This window comes from Ahaetulla prasina, chromosome 1 (genome assembly GCF_028640845.1).
Source record: "Ahaetulla prasina isolate Xishuangbanna chromosome 1, ASM2864084v1, whole genome shotgun sequence".
Taxonomy (NCBI): domain Eukaryota; kingdom Metazoa; phylum Chordata; class Lepidosauria; order Squamata; family Colubridae; genus Ahaetulla; species Ahaetulla prasina.
In genome coordinates this window covers 47,140,255-47,162,893 of record NC_080539.1, presented here as the reverse complement: position 1 = coordinate 47,162,893, position 22,639 = coordinate 47,140,255, and the positions used below count along the sequence as shown (strand labels likewise).

General features: G+C 38.0%; 2 protein-coding genes across 4 annotated transcripts in view; one reads left to right on the top strand and one right to left on the bottom strand.

Moving 5' to 3' along the window:
• The window catches only part of BUB1 (BUB1 mitotic checkpoint serine/threonine kinase), a 40,396-nt gene extending 34,098 nt beyond the window's left edge, over nt 1-6,298 (top strand). Inside the window, exons 17-23 of the mRNA XM_058165083.1 lie at nt 628-765; nt 2,048-2,163; nt 2,715-2,876; nt 3,452-3,609; nt 3,974-4,151; nt 4,534-4,640; nt 6,025-6,298. Of these exons, the coding sequence (XP_058021066.1) occupies nt 628-765; nt 2,048-2,163; nt 2,715-2,876; nt 3,452-3,609; nt 3,974-4,151; nt 4,534-4,640; nt 6,025-6,220 (1,055 nt within the window). The 3' untranslated portion in view covers nt 6,221-6,298. The remainder of the gene's footprint in view (nt 1-627; nt 766-2,047; nt 2,164-2,714; nt 2,877-3,451; nt 3,610-3,973; nt 4,152-4,533; nt 4,641-6,024) is intronic.
• Nucleotides 6,299-8,886: 2,588 nt separating this feature from the next.
• The window catches only part of LOC131189167 (two pore calcium channel protein 1-like), a 29,458-nt gene continuing 15,705 nt past the window's right edge, over nt 8,887-22,639 (bottom strand). For 2 of the 3 annotated variants that reach the window (XM_058165085.1, XM_058165086.1), the window contains 11 exons: nt 21,938-22,139; nt 20,260-20,404; nt 19,894-20,079; nt 19,000-19,064; nt 18,054-18,141; nt 17,566-17,635; nt 15,403-15,622; nt 14,761-14,851; nt 13,428-13,541; nt 10,954-11,078; nt 8,887-9,032 (listed from right to left, as the gene is read on the bottom strand). In XM_058165085.1, coding sequence (XP_058021068.1) covers nt 8,887-9,032; nt 10,954-11,078; nt 13,428-13,541; nt 14,761-14,851; nt 15,403-15,622; nt 17,566-17,635; nt 18,054-18,141; nt 19,000-19,064; nt 19,894-20,079; nt 20,260-20,404; nt 21,938-22,139 — 1,452 coding nt within the window. The remainder of the gene's footprint in view (nt 9,033-10,953; nt 11,079-13,427; nt 13,542-14,760; nt 14,852-15,402; nt 15,623-17,565; nt 17,636-18,053; nt 18,142-18,999; nt 19,065-19,893; nt 20,080-20,259; nt 20,405-21,937; nt 22,140-22,639) is intronic. The other variant, XM_058165087.1, reaches the window with a different exon arrangement.

Genomic DNA, 22,639 nt, shown 5'->3' with positions numbered 1-22,639 from the left:
CTGTTTGGATTGTTCTTAAATTTGTCCACAGTCAGGTTTTGTTTTTTAATTGTTAGATTATTGTTTTGTACAAGTAATCCTTGGTTAAGAACAGTAAGTGGGACTGGATTTTTCATCGCTAAACAATGTGGTCATAAAGCACAATGTCTAGGTGCGGGAGGACCTGCAAGTGGTTGTTGCTAATGGTGGGAGGTTATGCAGGTGGCTATTGTGCCACTGCAAAAATGCAACCAGGCAGGTACATGCTACGAAGTATGAAATTCTTGGGCTCCCATATTCCATAACCAAGCACCCAAGGACAAAAAGTGGCAGGAGTGGGAGTGATTTGCAAGAGCGACTTGCAATTTCCCCTGCTGGCTTCCCCTGCTGGCCTTGGCTTGGGGGAAAGCTGCAAATGGTGATCATGTAACTGTGGGACATTGTACCCATTCTAAGTGCAGGCCAGTTGCCACAATCATGTGGCTATTGGGGTGCTGGGATGGCCAGAACTTTGAAGTCTGGTCATTAAGAACCACTTGTTCTATGCCATTGTAACTTAGAACAGTTATAATAATGCCTATCATTAAGAGTTTCTTGTACTTTCCTGATTATTGTCAGTAACTTGACTATTATTATTCTCTTACAAAGTCATCGAGAACCCTTGGGATGAGAGTTTAATCTTCCAGCTTCTGTCCAGGCTGCCAAAACCAATAAGTACTTATCCCAATACTTTCCAGTGGGCATCGAATCTTCCAGTTGTCAGACCAAAAACTGTTGTCACTTTAGGTAAGCCCCATTACACGTTTAGTGTTATTCTTTTCAGAGCTATGAAACTTTAAAAAACGTTCTTGTGGTTTTACTGGGCTTACTGTATTTCAGTATAAAAGGGAAATTGGGACTTTGCATTGTATTTGTGTCCATTAAAGCAATACAGCTTTATGGAAGAATTTATTGCCATGAAGCCAACATGCCAATTGTTTTGATTGTGTTCATTCACAATTCTAAGATAAGATTTGTTTTAATAATGGTAAAAATTCTTGCCAAAGCAAAAGAATTAAAATTGAACTATAAGGAAGGCAATTGTATAATTGAAAATGATATTTTTTCTTTTTTTAATGGAGCAGATTACATTGGCTGTGGTGGCTTGGAATTATAGAAGGCAAAAGGCAGCAGGTTACACTATTAAACTGATAAAACTACAAAAGTAGTCCCGAGTTTCAGCTGACTCTTAAAAATTGACTAGAAATTACTTAAACTATCACTCTAAGGGAAGAATCAGCTAAAATGGAAATATGTTCCAATTCATATTTTTTTTAAATTTACATTTATATCCCGCCCTTCTCCGAAGACTCAGGGCGGCTTACAGTGTGTAAGGCAATAGTCTCATTCTATTTGTATATTTACAAAGTCAACTTATTGCCCCCCCCCAACAATCTGGGTCCTCATTTTACCTACCTTATAAAGGATGGAAGGCTGAGTCAACCTTGGACCTGGTGGGACTAGAACCTGCAGTAATTGCAGGCAGCTGTGTTTTAATAACAGGCTTCTTACAGCCTGAGCCACACCGCGGCCACTTGAGGGAGGAAAAGTGAGACAAGAAGGGGCCTAACCTTATTACATGATCCTTACATGATTTCCCGTTACATGCAACTTCAGTACATACAGTTGTTTGTAGGGCAAGTGACACACTTAAAAAATAATAGGAATTAAATTCTATTGTTCTGCTTTGGTGGGAAGAATAACTATTGATAACCCATTCATTCTGTTCTCATAGTATAAGCTCTTATGTATATTTGGCTGCATTTCCAGAATTAGAGGCAACATATTGGTCAATACTCGTTGCTGGTGCTCTTGAAAAGGAAGGACAATCTTTTCCCAGTGCATGGATCCTGCTTCTGCACTTCCTGCACTTATGTCTGGTGTGCTTTGACATTTGTTTTTCACTGAAATTTTAGAGAGGCGATCACGGATGGATTTGAAACAAACCCTATTTAGCTGGAAACGGGTAATGTGGGCTATAATCCCAAGACCTGTTCTACATGCTTATCTCTTCCTTGTCCTCATTCAGCATCCACATCCTTCCACATTGATTGCTTACTTGGAGAAGGAGCTTTTGCACATGTGTATCAAGCTTCTGCCCTTGATATGGAGAACTCTAAGAATAATCAGAGAGTAATACTGAAGGTACTATATTTGACTCTAACTTCCAGAATCTTGTTTAAAATAAATTAATCCATCTGCTTTACCAGTAAAAACAATGTTTTTTTAAATCTCTGATCCCCATAATCTCTCCTGTCCATTGCTGAGTTGATGTCAGATTAGAATTTAGTGAAGAGGAATGGGTGCCTGGACAAGCTGGATAGTTAAGACTCTGCAGACTGTATCTAATCTGTAGAGCCAGGGATGTTCTATATGTACCTTAGAAACATGCTATAGCATTGACACACACTGCTTTTTATGCAGTGTGGAAGTTGGTATATTTCTGGCCAGGATCAACAATGAAATAAATTTTAAAAATGTTCTAATATGGTTTGGGAGAGGTGATCCGTGTATCCTCTTGATATTTTGTAGTGCCCCTCAAACTCCAGGTAGTGTTATGGCCAACCAGCCATTGTCATTTGAAACAATAGAAAATATCAGGTTTTGATTTAAATTAATGGGATAAAAAAATCTTTCTGTGTAGCTACTGGCTTCCGTGCATTGAAGCAAAACGGAACTGTTTGTTGTCTTTATAGGTACAGAAATCTGCAAGCCCCTGGGAATTCTATATAGCAGCTCAGCTGACTAAAAGGCTGAAGCCCAGCATGCGTCACTTTTGCATCCAATTCTACGGTGCTCACTTCTTTCAAAATGGAAGTGTTCTAATAGGGGAGTATTACAGTTATGGAACTTTACTGGTAAATATGGCTTTGATCTGTGATATTCTTGTACAAATGTCATCACAGTCTGAAGGACTAGAAAGGGAGGAGTTTTAGATGTCCTTTGGGGGGGGGGCTTTAACAAAAAAGTTAAGAAGGGAGTCATGACCACACCATTAAAAGTGTACCTCCTTTTTTACCTGCATTACAACCATGTTCACCTTTTCTATCCCCCCCGCCCCCCCCCCCCAGCAGATGAATGTGTAGAATGTGTACACTTGCAAGTAGAATTAGTTGCTCTTAACAGAAAATATTTGGCCAAATTAAAATAGTTTAGCTGTTTAGAAAGTATTGTTTTGCCAAATTTATGTATGAAATCTTTCTAATAGGGTATAATTTTGTAAACTAGCCGGGTGCATTTTTTCTCCAAGATCTAAGTGGAATTTGCTGTCTTATAAGTGTACAGCTGATGATGTTGTTGGTTTTTTACATCTCAAAAATCTGGCATTTTAATGGGGTGTGTGTGTGTAAACTTTCTATATCCACTATACACAGGAATTCAGGCATATCATTTGTCCACATGATCATCTGCTTCTCATCTGTCTCCTCTGTAGAACACTATAAATATATACAAAAAACTAACAGAGAAGGTGATGCCCCAAGCTCTGGTTATCTACTTCGCCATAAAAATCCTCCACATGGTAGAAGAGCTTCACAAGTGTGGAATAATTCATGGTGACATTAAACCTGACAACTTTATATTTGGCGAAAGGCAAGTATCTCACTTGTGAATGTAAGGGCCGGTTTAGCTCTGCCTGGTAAGGCCTGTTATTAAGAACACAAAGCCTGCAATTACTGCAGGTTCGAGCCCGGCCCAAGGTTGACTCAGCCTTCCATCCTTTATAAGGTAGGTAAAATGAGGACCCAGATTGTTGGGGGGGCAATAAGTTGACTTTGTAAATATATACAAATAGAATGAGACTATTGCCCTATACATTGTAAGCCACCCTGAGTCTTCGGAGAAGGGCGGGGTATAAATGTAAACAAAAAAAAAAAAAATGTTTTGAGATTTTTTCTTGTCAATCTGACTTGCTGCATTGCTTAGTAATAATCATTGTTAATTACTTTTAAACAAGGTTTTTGGACAATGACACATGTGATATTGATGGCACATCTCATGGTCTGACAATTATTGACTTTGGTCAAAGCATAGATATGACCCTGTTTCCTGAAGGAACCGTTTTCGGGGGAAAGTGTGAGACATCTGGGTTTCAATGTATTGAAATGATTACAGGCAAGCCATGGAATTACCAGGTATGGACTTACATGTATGATTTTCATACTATGCTACGTAGCCCATGTCACTAGTAATTACAGACTTTGCTGATCATAGAGGAAAATTTAATTCAGAAATGTAAGTTTTGATTCAGATGTTACTAATTTTTCTTTAGAACACCTTTTACACAGCAGTACTAATGTAATTATTAGTGTATCTAAGATTTTGCATTCAGAAGCTCCCTACTTGATTTGGCCCAGAAACACTGCTCAGTCTAATCTATTCCAGAAGAGCATCAAGAATAAACCAGGGAAAGGAGACTCTTTGCAATTGGATCATATTCATGGGAGGATGGGATTAAAAGCAGTTATTTTTTAAAAAACTGAAGCTAAATGTTTTTATAATGTTTTTACTCCTTAGACTGATTATTTCGGAATTGCTGCAACAGTATACTGCATGTTATTTGGCACATATATGAAAGTAAAAAATGAGCAAGGAATCTGGAAACCTGATTGTACCTTTAGGAGGTTGGTCTATAATTACTTTATTTCAATAATAATTTTCCAGAGCCATGTATTTTCTCTACTGTAGAATTGCTTCTTGCATGTTAGATCTGACCCGTGGGGTGCTTAGATCTTGTCCGCGGGGTCACCCTGGAAACAGCAAAGGTGCCTCTGGTAGCAAAAATGGAGCTCGGGGGGACCGCACGCAGCCCTGCTGGGCCCCGTTTTCAGCCACAACGGCCTCCTGGAACCCTCTGCCAGAGAAAATGGAGCTCTGTTTTCGCTGGCAGAGGGCTAACAAAACAAACTAAAAATAGGAAAAGGAGAAATGCAAAGAGGAACGACAAAGAAAAAGATGGGAAGATGGGAAGAGAGCAAAAAGGGAAAAATAAGGAAAAGAGAAAGAAGAAGAAAGGAGAATGAAGAGGGGAGAAGAAAAAGAAGGGGAGGAAGGAAGGAAGGAAAATAGATTATAATGAGAGTGAATGAGGGTCTCAGGGAAGTTCTGCCTTAGCACTTGGCCATCACAGGTGCCCCTGACACAAGTGATGGCGAGCTGGCCACACCACCCCCCACCCCCAAGGTCAAACAACCCTGATGCGGCCCTCAATGAAATGGAGTGACACCCCGTTATAGAAGATGCTATCAACCTTTGTCATAATCGAAGTTGGGAAACAGGATTTGTGGACAATTTCTATTTATATTCTTCAAATCCTGCGCATGAATATGCAATTTATTTTTGAAATAAAGAATTAATTTGCTCTAAGGGTATTCTCCAAGAAATGGAAAGAACCAGTGCAAAACATAAATATGTCCCTCGGATACCACTAGCATTATATTCCCCAGATACATAATTATTTCTGTGTTACATTAAAAACTGCTCTACAGAGTGATCTTAAGGCACTTTTAATAAAATCTGATTATGTTTGTAAAAAACAAAGTAACATTAGGATTTTTAGTTGCATTATAGCTCAGCTTATGACAGATAATAGAATACATGCAAAAATGGTGATTAGCACATTTATTTTTCATGTAAAGGGTTCTCAAGGTTAGAAATATAATGATTTTTCTTTTACCATTTTATATAGCCATTCAATTAGGATTGTCATTGAAAATACAAAAAGGAATGGGAGTCTGAAAGAATAGAACGTATTTCTGAAACCTAGAAAAAAATAATCTGAACACAAACTGAAATGTTTTATTGTTGATCCAACAGCCCAGAATTGGTATTAACCAGTAGGAAATCTAATCCGAGATTTGTTGTACAGCCTGTTTTGGATAAAGCTCTAGTCCATCTTCCAAAAGAGTTGACACAGCTTTCCATTTGTGATGCTGGTTCTGAAAAACATCTGGCCACATGGGGAAGGTTGATTTAAGTTTTTGCTCCCCCTCTTTTTTCCCCCCTTAGGATTTCCAATGGAGAGGTCTGGGTTAATTTCTTCGTCACTTTGCTGAACATACAAGACTGCAACCACTTGCCTTCTTTGGGAGCTTTAAGGGCAACATTGAGAGACTTATTTTTAAAAACGTACTCCAATAAAATAATAGTTCTCCGTAACAGGCTTGCGGTGTTGCTTGTTGAAAACAAACGATCACGGAAGTAAATGCTGAACTCTTGTGAAACAACGCAAAAGTTTTGAGATGGTTTGATCAAGTTTTCATGAGGTTTCATCTTGTTTCGTCAAGCAGCAGTTAACTTTGACTTGCAAAGGTTGGCACTGCATTTCTGATGCTTAAATGGTGCACTATTAATGGTTTGATGAGTGTTTGCTTCCATTTGCTAACACTTATCAAAAACGTTAATATTGGAGATGAACCCTCTTTTTGGAACTGGACAGCCAAAAAATAGGGAACAGGGAGTGGAGTGTTGAGAAAAATATTAACATGGAGAGACCCAAAGCTTGAGAATGAAAATTGAGATGGATGAAGAAGTCAACATTTGTGAAACTCATATCTAAATATTTAAATACTCCAGTGTCTTTTTTTTCCTGTGGGTACTTTATAAACAATAAAACGTGCTTTCAAAGGAAAATTGTCTAGTCAAGTCCATTCATTTTAATTTTCCAGATAAAAGAGTTAAATAATAGTAAATAACAGAAGGCATCAAGAGTAATAGATAAATGTAATACTGCCAGCGTATCTTGAATTAAAAGTACAATTATATTGTATTAAAGCTATTACTTAGGCATTAAGTACCAATGTGGCATTGAGCTTATTGACTGGAAGAAACTGACATAAGACAGCTGAAACTGACATAAGACAGGCATGGTCACATGATATTTAAAAACCCCTGCTGTTTAGTGATAGTTAATGGCCCCAACTGCAGTCAAAAAGTGACTATTACCTATATACTTATAAATTGAAAGAAAAAAAATTAATAAGTATAGCAGGGGAACAAATTTATCCACTGCATATTTTGGAAAGCTTTCATCAGCAACCAAACAATGACTTCAGGTGAAAGTAGTTCATCTAAAACAGGGGTGTCCAAACTTGGTCCCTTGAAGAGTGGTGGACTTCAACACCCACAATTCCCCAGCCAGCATGAACTATAAATATGAGCAAGTTGCTGGCTGGGGAATTCTGGGAGTCCACCAATCTTCAAGGGGCCAGGTTTGGACATCCCTGATTTAAAACATCTGACAGATACTGCATTGCTACATGGAGGGGTATAGAATACATCAGTTGAAGGCAACCCCCCCAACTAGTGATGGGGAAGAAGGACTTGATTTGCTCAAATCAGTAACAATTTAGATTAAAAAAATTTTAATTGGCAGGGATTTTCCAGAATGGAAATGGGCTTTATTCTAGGGAAAGCATGCAGAGCATGGCTTCTATAATTCTTTCCAACCTCTTAATAGCTGTTCCACCTAGGTCTTAGGTGAAAAGAGGGAAGTGGGTTTAAGCCAACAGATCGCTATCTATCTCTCTCATACAGAGTCACTGGTGGATTCTTTTTTCTTGAAGTCATTTTTGAAGAACAGATCTGAATTTTGAAGAGCACCAAATTTAGTTCCATTCTGATTTGTTCTCAGAGTCCTGAGCTCGAACAAAGAATTTCTTTCCAAAATATATTGGAAATATGTTTCCCAGCCCTTAAATGGCTAATTACCATTCCCTCTCCCAGTACATACCATACAATACAACACACAGTAATGTGATGAACTACTTTGTAATAAGTACTACCCCAGAAGCTTAACTAAAGATGCAGAATGTCAAAAACATTCCTGACAATAAGATATTATTATATCCCAACTCAACTGAATCATTCTCAAGATGGCTTGCACTTCAATCCTATGCAAAAAAATTAATGACTCATTTTGGTTCATTTGAACATGCGTGTGTTAAACATCTCTATTTAATTTCCACCACAATCTGATTCTTTTAAAGTCAAGCATACAAATACTTTTCAACTTAACATTTAGTGTTTTCATATATTTGAATTTTGATACTGTACACAATTGGAATCAGGAATTACATCAACATTCAAATATTGTGGAAAGTTCAAGGCTGATCTGTTTGAAAAAAAAATCAGAGTCAAGTGTCTTCCCTTTTCTTGATTTCCATCTCTGGATGAATGGAATGTAGAAAATAGCACTTTACACCCGACAATGGGAGAAGCAGGACCAGTGAGGCAGCGTCAGCCCTTAACTATGTGAATGAATGCTTAATAGTTAGGACTCAGATACTACTATCTTTATTTAAACTGACCAGTGTAAAGTAATTCAGACATGGATCTACTTCCATCAGTCAAGTGCATCCATGCACTCTGCTTTCAGAAACAAAGCAGAGGGTTAGCCCACTACAACTTTGGTGGGGTGGTGGTGGATGAATGAGGAACAATAGTAAGTAGGGTTGGATCCCCTGCCTTTATTACTTGATCTCTTCCTGATATTTATTTTTACAAAAAACAAAACAAAAAATACCCATGGATTGTAGTGGACAGAGCTGCATTTAGTAATATAACTTTCAATATTAGGTATCCAAGTAATACATTAAGCATGTAGGAGAATTCAAAGTATTTCAAACATCCAATATGCTTTACATTTATAAAAAATACTGCATTTTATCTATTATATACTGTACATATTAAAGCTTTTGAGTGCTTGATTCATTAGAGGGAAGAACTTGAACACAGCACCAATAATCTTTCAGTTGCAAGTAACAGAAGGGACCAGTAATAGCATAAAGCTGGTACCTAGTGAGCTAGAAAACAATCAAAATAGCAGACTTGCTTCAAAAAGATTCCAGTTATTTCCACTCATTCTTCATGTTACACAGCCCGGTCAAAAGCTGGGTTCCCTGCGTAGGTCTCGTCTGGGGACAGATTTAAGATCTCATCAAGGGAAGGACCTTCTTCTTCTGGAGCTATCTCTGCTTCAAACATGCGTTGGAGTAAGGCATCCACAGTCCTGTATCCTAGGAACAAAAACAAATCAATTAGCTGAACCTCTCCAGGTATAGTGTACATGAAAACTCAAGCTACTGATTCCCACTTAGCCCACAGATATGAGCGGGGAATGCATTTTTGTTCGATTGATTGTGCAAAGCTACATTGTGGACTAAAACAGCGGTCACCAACTGGTGGTCCGTGGACCACTGGTGGTCTGCAAGAAAATTTTGGTGGTCTGCAGAAAAATTATTTGCATTTTTTATATTGCACTAAATCAGGGGTCCTCAAACTACGATCCCTGGGACAGATATGTGCAATGAACGTTTGGGTTGCTGCAGAGTGTTTTCCCCTTCGGGGTCTTTTTGTGTGGGTCGGAGGGAGGCAGAAATTCTGACTTGGGGTCTGTTTCGGCCTCCTGGTCAGGGCTTTGGGCGAAGACTGGAAGAAAGTGCCGCTGGTGGCAAAGAACCAGAGGACCTTGTTCTAAGAGCAGATCTTCCTACTGCTTAGAAAGCCTATGCTGGTAGTCCTCAGTGAGGTGCTTCTACTGAGCCTCCTTCTTGGTCAGATCCAATTTGAACTAAGCAGCTGTTTTGCCAACGCTTTCTCGTGGCTGCTTAGCTCCAACAACTGCTTCCTGTTGGGGCCCTACGGAGCCCAGGCAGGAAGGCGAGGAGTGGCTTGGATGGGAAGGGTGAGTAGAGGCTGGCGAGGCACCCCTCGACGTGAGTAACATTGAGTTGGTCATGCCCACCCAATCATATGACCACCTAGCCACACCCACCCAGACGGTCATTAGGCAGATCATATGTGGTCCGTAGGATTTAAAATTATGAATTTAGTGGTCCCTGAGGTCCAAAAGGTTGGTGACCTCTGGACTAAAACAGCCTATGCTGTCTATACCATGACTATTTCCCCCCCCCAACCCTAGAAGCCTTAGAACCATGCAGTACAGAATCGGAGAGGATAGGGCAGGGGTGTCAAACTCGCGGCGTCATGTCACGTGACGTATCGTGACTTTCCCCTTCACTAAACCGGGGGGTGGGCGTGGCCAGCACATGACACATCCGGCCTGCGGGCCATGAGTTTGACACCCCTGGGATAGGGGATATTTTTTTATTTTTTTATTTTTATTTTGTCACAACAGTATACGCAAACATTGACATAAAACAACAACACATCATATAAACATATATATAAGCAAAACAACTATGTTAATTTGATATAATGAAAGGGAACAATAGGACAGGAATGGTAGGCACTTTTGTGCTCTTATGCACGCCCCAAATGGTCCAATTTACCATTTGGTTTGGGCTGGATCAGCCTTTCTTCCTTTTGTGAAGAAGGTGGACACTGCAACCTACATTTCCACTTATACTAGACCTAGGTTTTAAAGTTTGAATCCTTAGTATTAATAAAGTACATCAAATAACGGAAAGGGACACTGGGGTAAAAAAAAGGAAGAGCAAGAAAGTATAGAAAGTGCAAAAGGCCATAGACACAACCCCCCTCCCCGTCAATCTATAAATGAAATTGCTCTTTTTAGATAGTATGGGTAGAATCAAAGTTGTTCATGCTGTATTAAAATTTACTATCTAAGTCTCTTAAGAAATTTACCATGAAGCAAGGAAGAGAGAGTTGTAGGTCAACATAACAATGCCATCTTTTCCTATATTTTGAAAAGCTGCAAACTAAGAAGCCATAGAGAAAAATTGACATCATTTACATAAGCTTTTCCAGTTTACTCTTGTCTAGAAATTCCCTGAGTTTTCAACAATCAAGACTCTTAGCTGAGCTAAGAATTATGGGATTTTTCCAACTTGTCAGGAGCAATGCAATTTAAGGAAATAGAGTTATGTTTTCCCCACCTTAGGGAAAAATCCATAATATCTCACAGCATGGTGATTTGCCCAATAATAAACACAAGTTCTCTGACAGTGCACTTACTTCTGGAGGCAATTTTAAACATCAACCCCTTAGGTTTCTTCTTCACTGCCATTCCCTCTTCACTTCCAAGATCATTTTCACTGGTTTCAAGGTTGTCTATCAACCTACCATCAAAAAGGTCATCCCTAAAAACAGAACCCATCTACTTAGTACACATATACATTTTTTAAAAATGACCTTTTTAAAAGCGTCTCTTTGATTTCAAGTTTTTTCTACTTGTTTGTCATGGATACCTCTGCAGAGAGCAAACAAGGGGTGGGGGAAGCTATATGTGTCATATTGACATAACACAAATGTTATAATTTGTCTGATGTTATGCATGTGACATCATCACACCGTCTACTGAAATCTTATGCCAAGAGCCATTTAGCAGCTAACATAAACAGCATAAAATAAGGTTGTGCTCACAATATGTGCTAAGCCATATTGTTTCTTTGCTTTGGTTAAAATATTATGTAAATCCAGTCATTTTAAAAATACATCGTAGTTGATGACTATAAGGCAGGGGTGAAATCCAGCAGGTTCTGACAAGTTCTGGAGAACCGGTAGCGGAAATTTTGAGTAGTTTGGAGAACCGGCAAATACCACCTCTGGCTGGCCCCAGAGTGGGGGTGGGGGAATGGAGATTTTGCAGTATTCTTCCCCTGGCACGCCCACCAAGCCACACCCACCAAGCTAAACCACACCCACCAAGCTACACCACACCCACCAAGCCATGCCATGGCATTGGGCCGGGTTATTTACGGGACCGCCTACTGCTACCGAATACCTCTCACCGACCCGTGCGCTCTCATAGAGAGGGTCTCCTCAGGGTGCCGTCAGCAAGGCAATGTCGTCTGCCGACGCCCAGGGGAAGGGCCTTCTCTGTGGGGGCTCCCACCCTCTGGAACGAACTACCCCCCGGACTTCGTCAGCTTTCGGACCTTCGGACCTTCCGCCGCGGGCTTAAAACATACCTATTTAATTGTGCAGGACTGAGCTAGATTTTAAATTTATGGGTTTTAATTGGGTTTTATTTTTATATTTTAATAACGGGCTTATAGAATAAGTTTTTTAATTGTTTTTATATTGTATTTATGTGTTTATGTGTTTTTAAGTGCCTGTAAACCGCCCTGAGTCCTTCGGGAGATAGGGCGGTATATAAATATGATTAAATAAATAAATAAATAAATAAATAAAAATGCCCACAGAACCGGTAGTAAAAAAAATTGGATTTCACCACTGCTACAAGCATGTTATGAATACAACAGTTGACGTTTATTTCAGAAAACAATAGCCAAATATACCACGTTTTAGAATATGTGAACCAAGGTCCATTTAAGAAGTAAACATGCAGACCTTAAAAATAATTTTGTTGTCCTATTCTGTACTAATTTAGGTTCCCATAAAAGTTAAAAAAGTTCCCAAACCGAATTTATAATATTGATTTATCTAGACTAATCCAAAGCAAGATGTGTTATTTGCTGGAGGACTGCTTTTTCTTAGCTAGTAAACTACCCGAAGCTGGGTGTTTTTTAAAAAAAGATTTATGATTATCTAGTGACATCTATATTTTCACAGAAAGCACTATATCCAGGAATACTCAGCCTTGTAGGGGGACCGTTACTCTCCCCAAAGCCAATTACATGCCACCTTGCAGATAGATTACTCAAACTCAAAGGCTTCCATAACATGATTTAGCCTCCACAGTCTCTACTAGCCATTTTGCTAAGGCTACCTGTGCTTGGTAGCTACAATTGAAAGAAACCATTAAGTGGCAGCAAACAGCAAGGATTGTGGTGGCTTCTTTTGCCATCTAGTGGTCACTTGTAATTTTTGCAGCCAAGATCCGGTAGCCCTATATTTTGCAAGCAGGCTTGCTCTTGTAATATTGCTATTGTACTGATGCCTAGCTAATGAACTTCTCTTAGGAAATTAGTTGCCCACTGTGGAAATAGAATGCTAGTTAGGAAAGTCTTAATTTCATAACACTAAAGAAAGTTGTTTTAACTACTACAGATTATAACAGAACAGATTTAGATAATGAGATGGGACAAATGGTTGGGTCCAGTCCAATCCAAATTTTTTTACTAACAGTTCTGTGGGAGTGGCTTGGTGGGCATGGCAGGGGACGGATACTACAAAATCTCCATTCCCACCCCACTCTGGGGCCAGCCAAAGGTGGTATTTGCCGATTCTCCGAACTACTAAAAATTTCCGCTACTGGTTCTCCAAACTACTCAAATTTTCTGCTTTCAGTTCTCTGAACTACTCAAAATTTCCACTATCACTTCTCCAAACTGCTCAAAATTTCTGCTATCGGTTCTCCAAACTACTCAAAATTTCTGCTACCAGTTCTCCAGAACTTGTCAGAACCTGCTGGATTTCACCCTGGTTGGGTTCGGAGAAAACATTTGCTGATCACAAGAATTCTACCAAAACTGCTTTATAAATCATCTGTTTTGGCCAATAAAAAGTATTTTTGATTTACTTACTCTTGTACCCCTATACCTAGTTCTTGAATTTTCTTCTCAATGGCAGTTTCAACTTCACTCTTCTCAATAGAATACTCCACAAAGAACGCTTCCAAAATGAATGCTACAAAGATGCTGGAAATCAAACATGTCACATTCCAAATGCCATCAATCAATATCTTCCTGGTTTGATACAATTCCTTTATGAGGCAATTTGCATGGGCATGAATTATCATTGGACAAAAAGGCAGGATTCTCCAACCTACTATTTTCAGGTATGAGAAACACCATCAAGCAACATCCGCCTATCCCACACCCTTGAGAAGGACTCCATAGGCTGGTAAAATGCCAAGTCCAGTGTAAACATCGGGCCAATTGTGTGACCAACCCTAATTTAGTACTAAAATGAGCAAAAATAGTGTTAGGTAAAAGGTAGCTTCCTATAATCTGTTATTAGCATGGTCTATTGAAATCTGAACAGCCCTCAAAGTGGATAATAATGAGAGAATAAGGTTGCAAAGCTTTCATCTGTGCTTACTCGGTAAGAGGTTTTACTATATTTAGTGAGGGTTTTTTTATAGCATTAGTCACTGTATTGCAACCTCTCTACATCATATAATCCCTCAATTCTTTACAAGAATGTAGAGCCAAAATATGAAAAATAAAAATTTATGTAAATGGGTTAAAAGTTTAGAAACAGATTTATCCTATTTTGGCAAACAATAAAAATAGCAAATAATACGTGGATAGGAATAATTCTCCTAACATCATGGTGTATCATAAAAAGGATATTGTTTCCTCTATTATGCTAATCAAAAAGAGTTTGGGAATAATTTTTTTGTATCAAAGGTTCATGACCTAATGTGGAAGGAAATATGTTGATGACTATAGCAGACAAGGCAACATTCACTTATTTGAATTTGGAAGGCAGAAAAACCAGATCAAGATTCTGTGGCCTCCCAGAAATACTGGCTACTCTTCTCCAAATGTCAAACGACTAACTAATACAACCACACTCCCCAGCCCTGCTTGCTAATAAACCAGACAATGTTTTTACTTCCAAGTAACTATAAACATAGGCCCAGAATTTCAATACTTGAACTACACTGTGAAAATGAAGAAGAATCTTCCCAAGGAAATAGTAGCCTGTCTTTAAGAGAGTGCAGGTAATTTCCATTTAGCATATAGTTGTACATGCTAAATATATAAGAGTTATATGCTCCACTTAGCCTATAGTTGTGATAGATGTGGGTGGCGTATAAATTCCATAAATGAATACAATTTCAAATTTCTGAAAAATATCCATGCAAAAATAAAACTTTCCAATGTTATGGCTGTAAAGAGGTAGACTTACTTAATAATCATAATCACCACAACAATGTGAAAGATGATGAAAAACAGCTTTGCACTCTCATGAGTCACAAGGGCAAATCCATTGGCAAGAAGTACAATATTAAGGAGAACAAGGAAAGTAGCTACTATATGTGCATTTCATAGTTATATAAATCTATCAAGACTTCTTTTGATCAAAAGCCTGATTCTAGAGAAACTGCACTCTCACAGGACCAGGGATGATCAAACAATGATTCTGAACGCCTTTCATTATCCTGTTCTCTAACAACAACTTTCAGACCCCTTCTGTGAAAGCAGCCCTCTGAGCTTTATCACAAGCTTCTGCTCTCTATCTTCAAAAGCTGACTTATAATAATAAAGCTGGGAATTCCAGGAAGACTCAAAAGAAAAGGCAAATGTGTACCTACATGTACAGATATACCACACACACACACACACACACACTTTCTGCCAAACATTCTAGCTCAGGGAGTAAAGACTACATAAACTGATTTGATGAAATCATCAAAGCGCTTCTTTTGGAAGCTTCCTTCACAGATGTACCTACTATGTTTGGCAACTCAAGCCTTGATGATAATGATGCTTCTTCTCAAAGCTGTTATCTTTATCTCTGTATTTCACAATGGCTCTCTAAAAAGGATATCATGCCACTGGTTGACAATAGTTAATTCCATAAGGACAACGAAAGAAGACACAATGTCGTTGAAGTTGTTCCTGCAATATTTGGCTCGTGCAAATGTAGTTCCACTCAAAACAGGATTTCCGCAGTACAAAGCTTGCGGTGAGGTGGTATTTCCGGCAAAGAATTGGATTTTCCCATGGAAGATTTCCATCCCAATAATGGAAAATACATAATAAACCACCTGACAAAAAAGAAGACTTGTTTGTTTCTTATACTAGTTTATAAGTTTATATTAAAGGCAAAATGTATTGAGCAGGAGAGCTTGTTCTTTATCACTGTCACTAGACAATTTTAGAGCATGGACACATCTAGAATTTTGAGGGAGCATACCATGGGCACTCTTGCAAAACAAGAATTCACATCCAGAACTTGGTTATAAATAGTCACAGAGACCAATGTATTAGGATGTCTCCAATCACCTGTTCCAACCATCCCTTCAGAAAGCTCCCCACATTTTTGCTGCTGTTGTTTTCTCCTTGAGTAAGAAGGTAAATTACCAAACAAAACAGTCTGACAGGACATATAGTTTTCTAATGAAAATGCCATTCACTCTATTTACTGTGGATAAAGGTAAAGGTAAAGGTTCCCCTTGCACATATGTGCTAGTTGTTCCTGACTCTAGAGGGTGGTGCTCATCTTCGTTTCAAAGCCGAAGAGCCAGCGCTGTCCAAAGACGTCTCCGTGGTCATGTGGCCGGCATGACTAAATGCCAAAGGCGCACAGAACGCTGTTACCTTTCCACCAAAGGTGTTCCCTATTTTTCTACTTGCATATTTTATGTGCTTTCGAACTGCTAGGTTGGCAGAAGCTGGGACAAGTTACGCAGCACTCGGAATTTGAACCGCTGAACTGCCGACCTTTCGATCGACAAGTCTTAGCCACTGAGCCACTGCGTCCCTTTTTTTTTTTTTTTACTGTGGATAGGTTTTTTTAAAAAGTGAAAAGGAATTTCTGTATGTTAAAGCAGTGATCTTATGCTGAGTGCACCCACTCTGATTCTAGCATCTCCCCTTCCATTGTTCTGGTAGATTTAAGAATCCTCCAAATATGATTTTGATGGGACATAAGGATATCACTTAACATAGCAATTAAATTAGGTCTGGCTTCATGCAATACTGTATCACACAATATAGTGAGTTCAGTTTTGACGTAGCATGTTATGGTCCAAATCTGATCTTTAAGGTTTGTCAGCCAATTTTTATTCAGCAAGCTATAAGCAAACCATGGTCATGAGGACTATGAACTCAGTTTAATATAGTTCTTCTTCCACCAATAAGTCTCAGAAGTTTTTTTTTTCAGATGAAGTTTTTACATCCATGATAAACAAAGTATAGTGTAATTTTCAGTCATAATTATGAATTACTCCTAAATTGAGTGCAAGATATATCATAATCTTTATCATTTTCTTCTGGCATATTAAAATGGAATTAAAATAATTGACTTTAATTTAAAAGGGGAACCATTCTTCTAGCATGATTCTATGTGTATCTACTCAGCAATCAATCTCCCGATGATCAAGCATTCCTAGGTAATTATAAATACTTGCTCAATTTTAGCTCGAAAGTGGAGCATCTTGTCTTCCCTATCTCTACCTCTAAAACGAAAGTTGTTCATCTCAATTTTCTGTAAAGCAAACACAGTCATGGCAAAGCATACTACTAGCATGCAGGAGACATTAGGATTAATCTTCAGATCTTTAAACAGAGCCAAGAACAGCAACTGCCAGAAGGATGCTGAAAAGCTATAAGGACAATACACATCATTTAAAAATCTTGATCTTTAGCCTATAGGACATGAGCCAGTATTATTAAAAATGAGTCATACTGCAGATGCAGCTATGGTGGATTCAATCAGATAAGCCAACACTTGTCACAGTTCTTCATCTGACAACATTTGACATAATCAAGCAAGTAATAATGATGCACAGAGATTGCCTATTATTGAGAATATCTCTTTGTCTAATCAAGTACTTTGACTGGCAAGTGCTATCCAGGAAGTCAAAGATCTTTCTCCATCATTTGCTGTGATCTTCCGTTAAATGGGAAACATTGGTGATTGAATTTAAGACCTGCCTTTACTTATATGGGAGAAGCAAGGAAAAAGACAAAATTATGTACTGCTTACCAGAATTAATGCTCCAAAGGTTAGCATCGTAGGCACAATGTTTATTAGTGTATTCATAATAACACGGAACCTGGAAGGAAATACTGCATAAAACATCATGGAAGAAGAGGTAAGGTTTTTTTTAAAACCACTATTAGCCAATTCAGTGAAAATTTTCACTAAGTAGAGGGCATCACTTTTTCAACCTTTTTAACCATGTAGTTGCTGTCATTCCTTTACTACATGCCATATGCTGTTTTTCATCATTCAGTTTGTACTATCAACATGTCACTTACTGAATTATCCTTCTCCAACCTCATATAACTGCATTTGATTGCAACTCCCTTATCTCCAGCCATAATGCCTATTGATGGCTAGGAGTCACAATCCAACACATCTGAAAATAATCAGGATGGAGAAGGCCAATTCAGATTATTCATCCTCAACTGCACCCTACCTGTTCTAATTTGCAGATGTACAATACCTGTGTCCTTCTAAAAAGCACTTACCTTTGGATGCTGTCGATAATTCTTATAAGCCTAAGAACTCGCAAGATAAACACAATGTCCAGTATTTGCTGGCTATTGTATGCAGTCACTAAGAAAAAAAGAAATGTGCCAAGTAGTTTACAAATAATTAAAAAAAACAGTGCCCTGATCCTCATCACTAGCTGTAGCCATCTACTTCACATAGAGCAGCAGCCTCTCATCTTCTATTAAAATTTCTGTATTTTCCTGAATGAACCATCAATTTCAATGTTGTTTGTAATTAGGCTGTAGATAAATATCAGTGAAATTCATTTCTGGATACTCTGCTTAAACTGACTAGTAGAAAATAATTTAAAGAAGTTAAAATATCTAACCCTGTTAAACTAGTTTATGGAATTGGGCACTTGGCCTCAAGCCAGTTTAGATGTAATAATTACCTCACAGTTGAGGTAATTATAAAAATAAGAATGAGACCCTCTTGCTCTTCAGTTGTGAACAGCTTGAACTAATATTTTTTAAGTATAGCTTTAATGTGGTCTGAAATTAATCACCTGTGATTAACCTTAGTGAAACAAGATAATGGTAGTTAAGAGGAGTTAAGACTAATGGTCAGACAAAATTTGAAACAAGCATAATGGGAGGAATTTGCAACAAAACAGGGACTTTCCAATTTCTTCCTCATTTTTGTTTCCAGGAAGGGTCTGAACAGAGAGAAAGAGAACAGCATTTAATGTACAAAGAGTGGAAACTACACTTGTTCCTATTATACCAGAATCTGGTCTGTAATGTGACTGAATGTAACCCATGTAAGTTTCCCCCAAATTTTGCAGTTTTGCACTGTTTTTTTAAAATCTGACTTATTTGACTAAAAATCTTAACAGGCCTCTACTAAAATGGAGAAAGTGTATTACTCTCATTTTTCTATAGAAGAGATATAAAATTATAGGTATATGTATGCATATAATACCTGATTTAAGTGCAGTATTCAATACTGTTGCAATCAAAGCAGCAATAATGATAGAAGTATCAAACCTAGGAAAGATGGAAAGGTGGCTTATCAAAACAATCTGTTCTTCCTCTTTCACCTCCCAAATGCTGCTCTATTTTTAAAAAAAATCTGTCAATATTTTGAAATTGACAGTATAAGGAAAGCATTCAGTGCCAGTCAGATCTTCCTTTAATCAGTAAGAGAACAGTTGTTGATTTTTAATAGGCATTTTAACATATGTTTTCTAGAAGGGTATAAAGGAGATATTTCTAAAGCATACCTAAAATACACATATATATTATTAAATTCAAGTACCATTTCTAAAATAAGACGATAACAAACATAAGGGCAAGAATGCATAGATAGGAGACTCAAAGGTGCTTTTTCAAGAGGCAACTGAACTTTTTAGTTTTTCTTTGAAGATGTTTCAAAAAATCTTCAAAGAAAAACCAAAAAGTCCAGTTGCCCCTTAAAAAAAGCACCTTTGGGAACACCATGACTTGGATCAGGGGTCTACAAACTTGGCTCTTTAAAGACTTGTGGACTTCAAAGCTGGCTGAGGAACTCTGGGAGTTGAAGTCCACAAATCTTAAAAGTGCCAAGTTTGCAGACCCTGACTTGGATGACTGAGAATATCCATAGATATTCTAAAGGAGACTTTCTTCTTTTATTCTGGCTCTTCAATATTTTTCTACTGTAATACCAAACTCTTCAATATTTCTTAAATGTGAATTATTGTTAGAACAACCCAAATCTTGAACGTGAAGCAGCTAAACTGTTAGCCTTCATGTGAAATGTTCTCCAGTGAATGGATGTAAAGTAGGTGGAACTGGTTTGCTCATCATAAAAAGATCAAGACTAAGGATTACTTACCAGTTCCAGAATTGGTTTCTTGCAAAGAAAGTCCTGGGTTCAAAGACATATAATTTCAGAAGTATTTCAATGATATACAAGCATAGAAACACCCACTCTGCATAGGAAATATAAGGATTCTTCTCATCCAGTGCAATGAAGACCGCGTTAATTAGTATGATAATATCATATATCCAAATGAATGCTCTGCAGACAAATGAAATGAAATACAGATCAATTTGGTGATCAATTTGTCTACCAGGAGATTACATTTCATAAAATACATTTGGAATACTAAAGCAGCTGCTACATTATATGCCACCCGCATGGACAAGCAGAAATATTATACTGGGACTGTTGCAAGTCATTTCCTGAACATAGACATACCTGTGCTGGATCATACTGCGTAAAACCAGGCTGGGAGTCGAGTTATACACCTGTGGAAACCAGATGTCTAAGGGGTGGATGCGGGCCTTCAGTGTGATCACCTCTATATTCAAAAGATCAGCCAGACGTACAAAGGATTTTTTGTCTGTCATAGACAAAAGAATGACAGAATCCAATTAAGAAGCAACCCTAATCAAAACTTTTTTATTAAAATGATCACAGCATGATACCCTGTTTCCTCCACAAATAAGACATCCCCTGATAATAAGCCCAATCAGGCTTTTGAGCACATGGCAATAAGGCCAACCGCTTATTTCAGGGTTCAAAAAAATATAAGACAGGGTCTTATTTTCAGGGAAACACTGTACAAAGAATAGCAACAATTTTTGCTCATTGCTTATATATGGTAGGATATGCATCCACAGGTGGAGCAAGGGGAAAAGGACAATCAGTGTATGATGATGTCATCATGCAACCCCACAACCTACACATTTGCATCTCATATCACAACACCAATATATCCCTATGGTATTTGCACCATGATATCATCAATTTGACATCATCATAACTTGACAGAGACACTGATGAGCATTAATGCCGTGTTTATGAGGGACAATAATAGTTTGCAATAGTTTAACTATGTGTTTTGCAGAATGTGCATGGAATGAATCACCAGATTCTGTGAAGATAATCCTCATCTGTATTAAAAATGTCTACAGGTAGTCCTTGATTTACAAGAATTCATTTAGTGACCATTCAAAGTTAGAACAGCACTGAAAAAAGTGACTTATGACCATTTTTCACAATTATGACCACTGCAGCATCCCTATGGTCATGTGATTTACATTTGGATGATTGACAGCTGGTTTATATTTATGACAGTTACAGTGTCCCGGGGTCATGTGACCACATTTTGTGACGTTCTGACAAGCAAAGACAATGAGGAAGCCAAATTCACTTAACAACCATGTTAGTAATTTAACAACTTCAGTGATTCACTTAACAAATGTGAGAAGAAAAGTCGTAAAATGGGGCAAAACTCACTTAACAACATCAATTTTGGGTTCAATTGTGGTCCTAAATTGAGGACTACCTGTATTAGCTATTTCTATTTTTAACTTTTAAAGCATAAGGTTGTGTTATAATGTAAACTTTTCACTAGTTTACTGTGTAACAGACTCTTAACTTATCATCCATTTTTCTTTTGTAGGAAACAACTCAACGGGGAAAGGTGATCTTAGAATAGGTAGATCAGACGTAATCTGCACATTCAATCATTTTCTGACATAAGTGTGCAAGAGACAATTTAGGATACAACTTGATCACATCTTGACTACATTTATTCTCATCAAATCATAAACAAATGATGACTAAGGTTCTGTCCAAGTACAGATAGTCTTTTCCCCCCTTAAATATATGGGTTAAGTAGGGCTTTGTTTCAGTAGAATTAAAGACTTATATTAAAAGCATATTTTATATTATACTTCCTTATATTTTAAAGAAAGAACAACTGGTTCTTCCTTTTAAAAAAAATCACCAAGGCAGGTGAAGACCATATAATAATGCCGATATTCCTTTTGCCTGCTCCATAATCTTTAGTGTCACATGGACTCAAGAGGCATATTAATCAGAAGTTGAAGCTATTAATATATCCAAAGCATCTTTAACTGACACTCACCCACATAGCCTTTCTGATCTTCATCGGAGATCCTTAAAAGGAGTTCACGGTGGGATGCACTGATATGAGGTGCCACCATTTTTACCAGACTTTTCCACTGTTCTTGTTGGATAACAAATTCATCTCTTTCTTTGACCTTTAGGAGGTTGAAGGCTTCTATCATTTTGTGACGTTTCATGTAAGCAAGCTTGCGGATCTCATTCTGGAAAACACAAATAACTGTTAAAGAAGGAAAGTTATCATATGAGCTTATAGGGAAGCTCAGGAAGCAGTTTTGAGACTCAGGGACAATATTCTATAGGACAGGTGTGTCCAAACTTGGCAACTTTAAGATTTGTGGACTTCAGCTCCCAGAATTCCTCAGCTAGCTTCTCCACTCCTCTGATTACAACAAAATATCTTATGCCACCAGACTTGAATTCCTGGGTTTAGAAAATTTAGAACTCCGCCGCCTTCGACATGACCTGAGTTTAACTCATAGAATCATCTGTTACAATGTCCTTCCTGTTGAAAACTACTTCAGCTTCAATCATAACAATACACGAGCACACAATAGATTTAAGCTTAATGTTAACCGCTCCAATCTTGATTGCAGAAAATATGACTTCAGTAACAGAGTTGTTAATGCCTGGAATGCACTACCAGACTCTGTGGTCTCTTCCCAAAATCTCCAAAACTTTAACCAAAAACTATCTACTATTG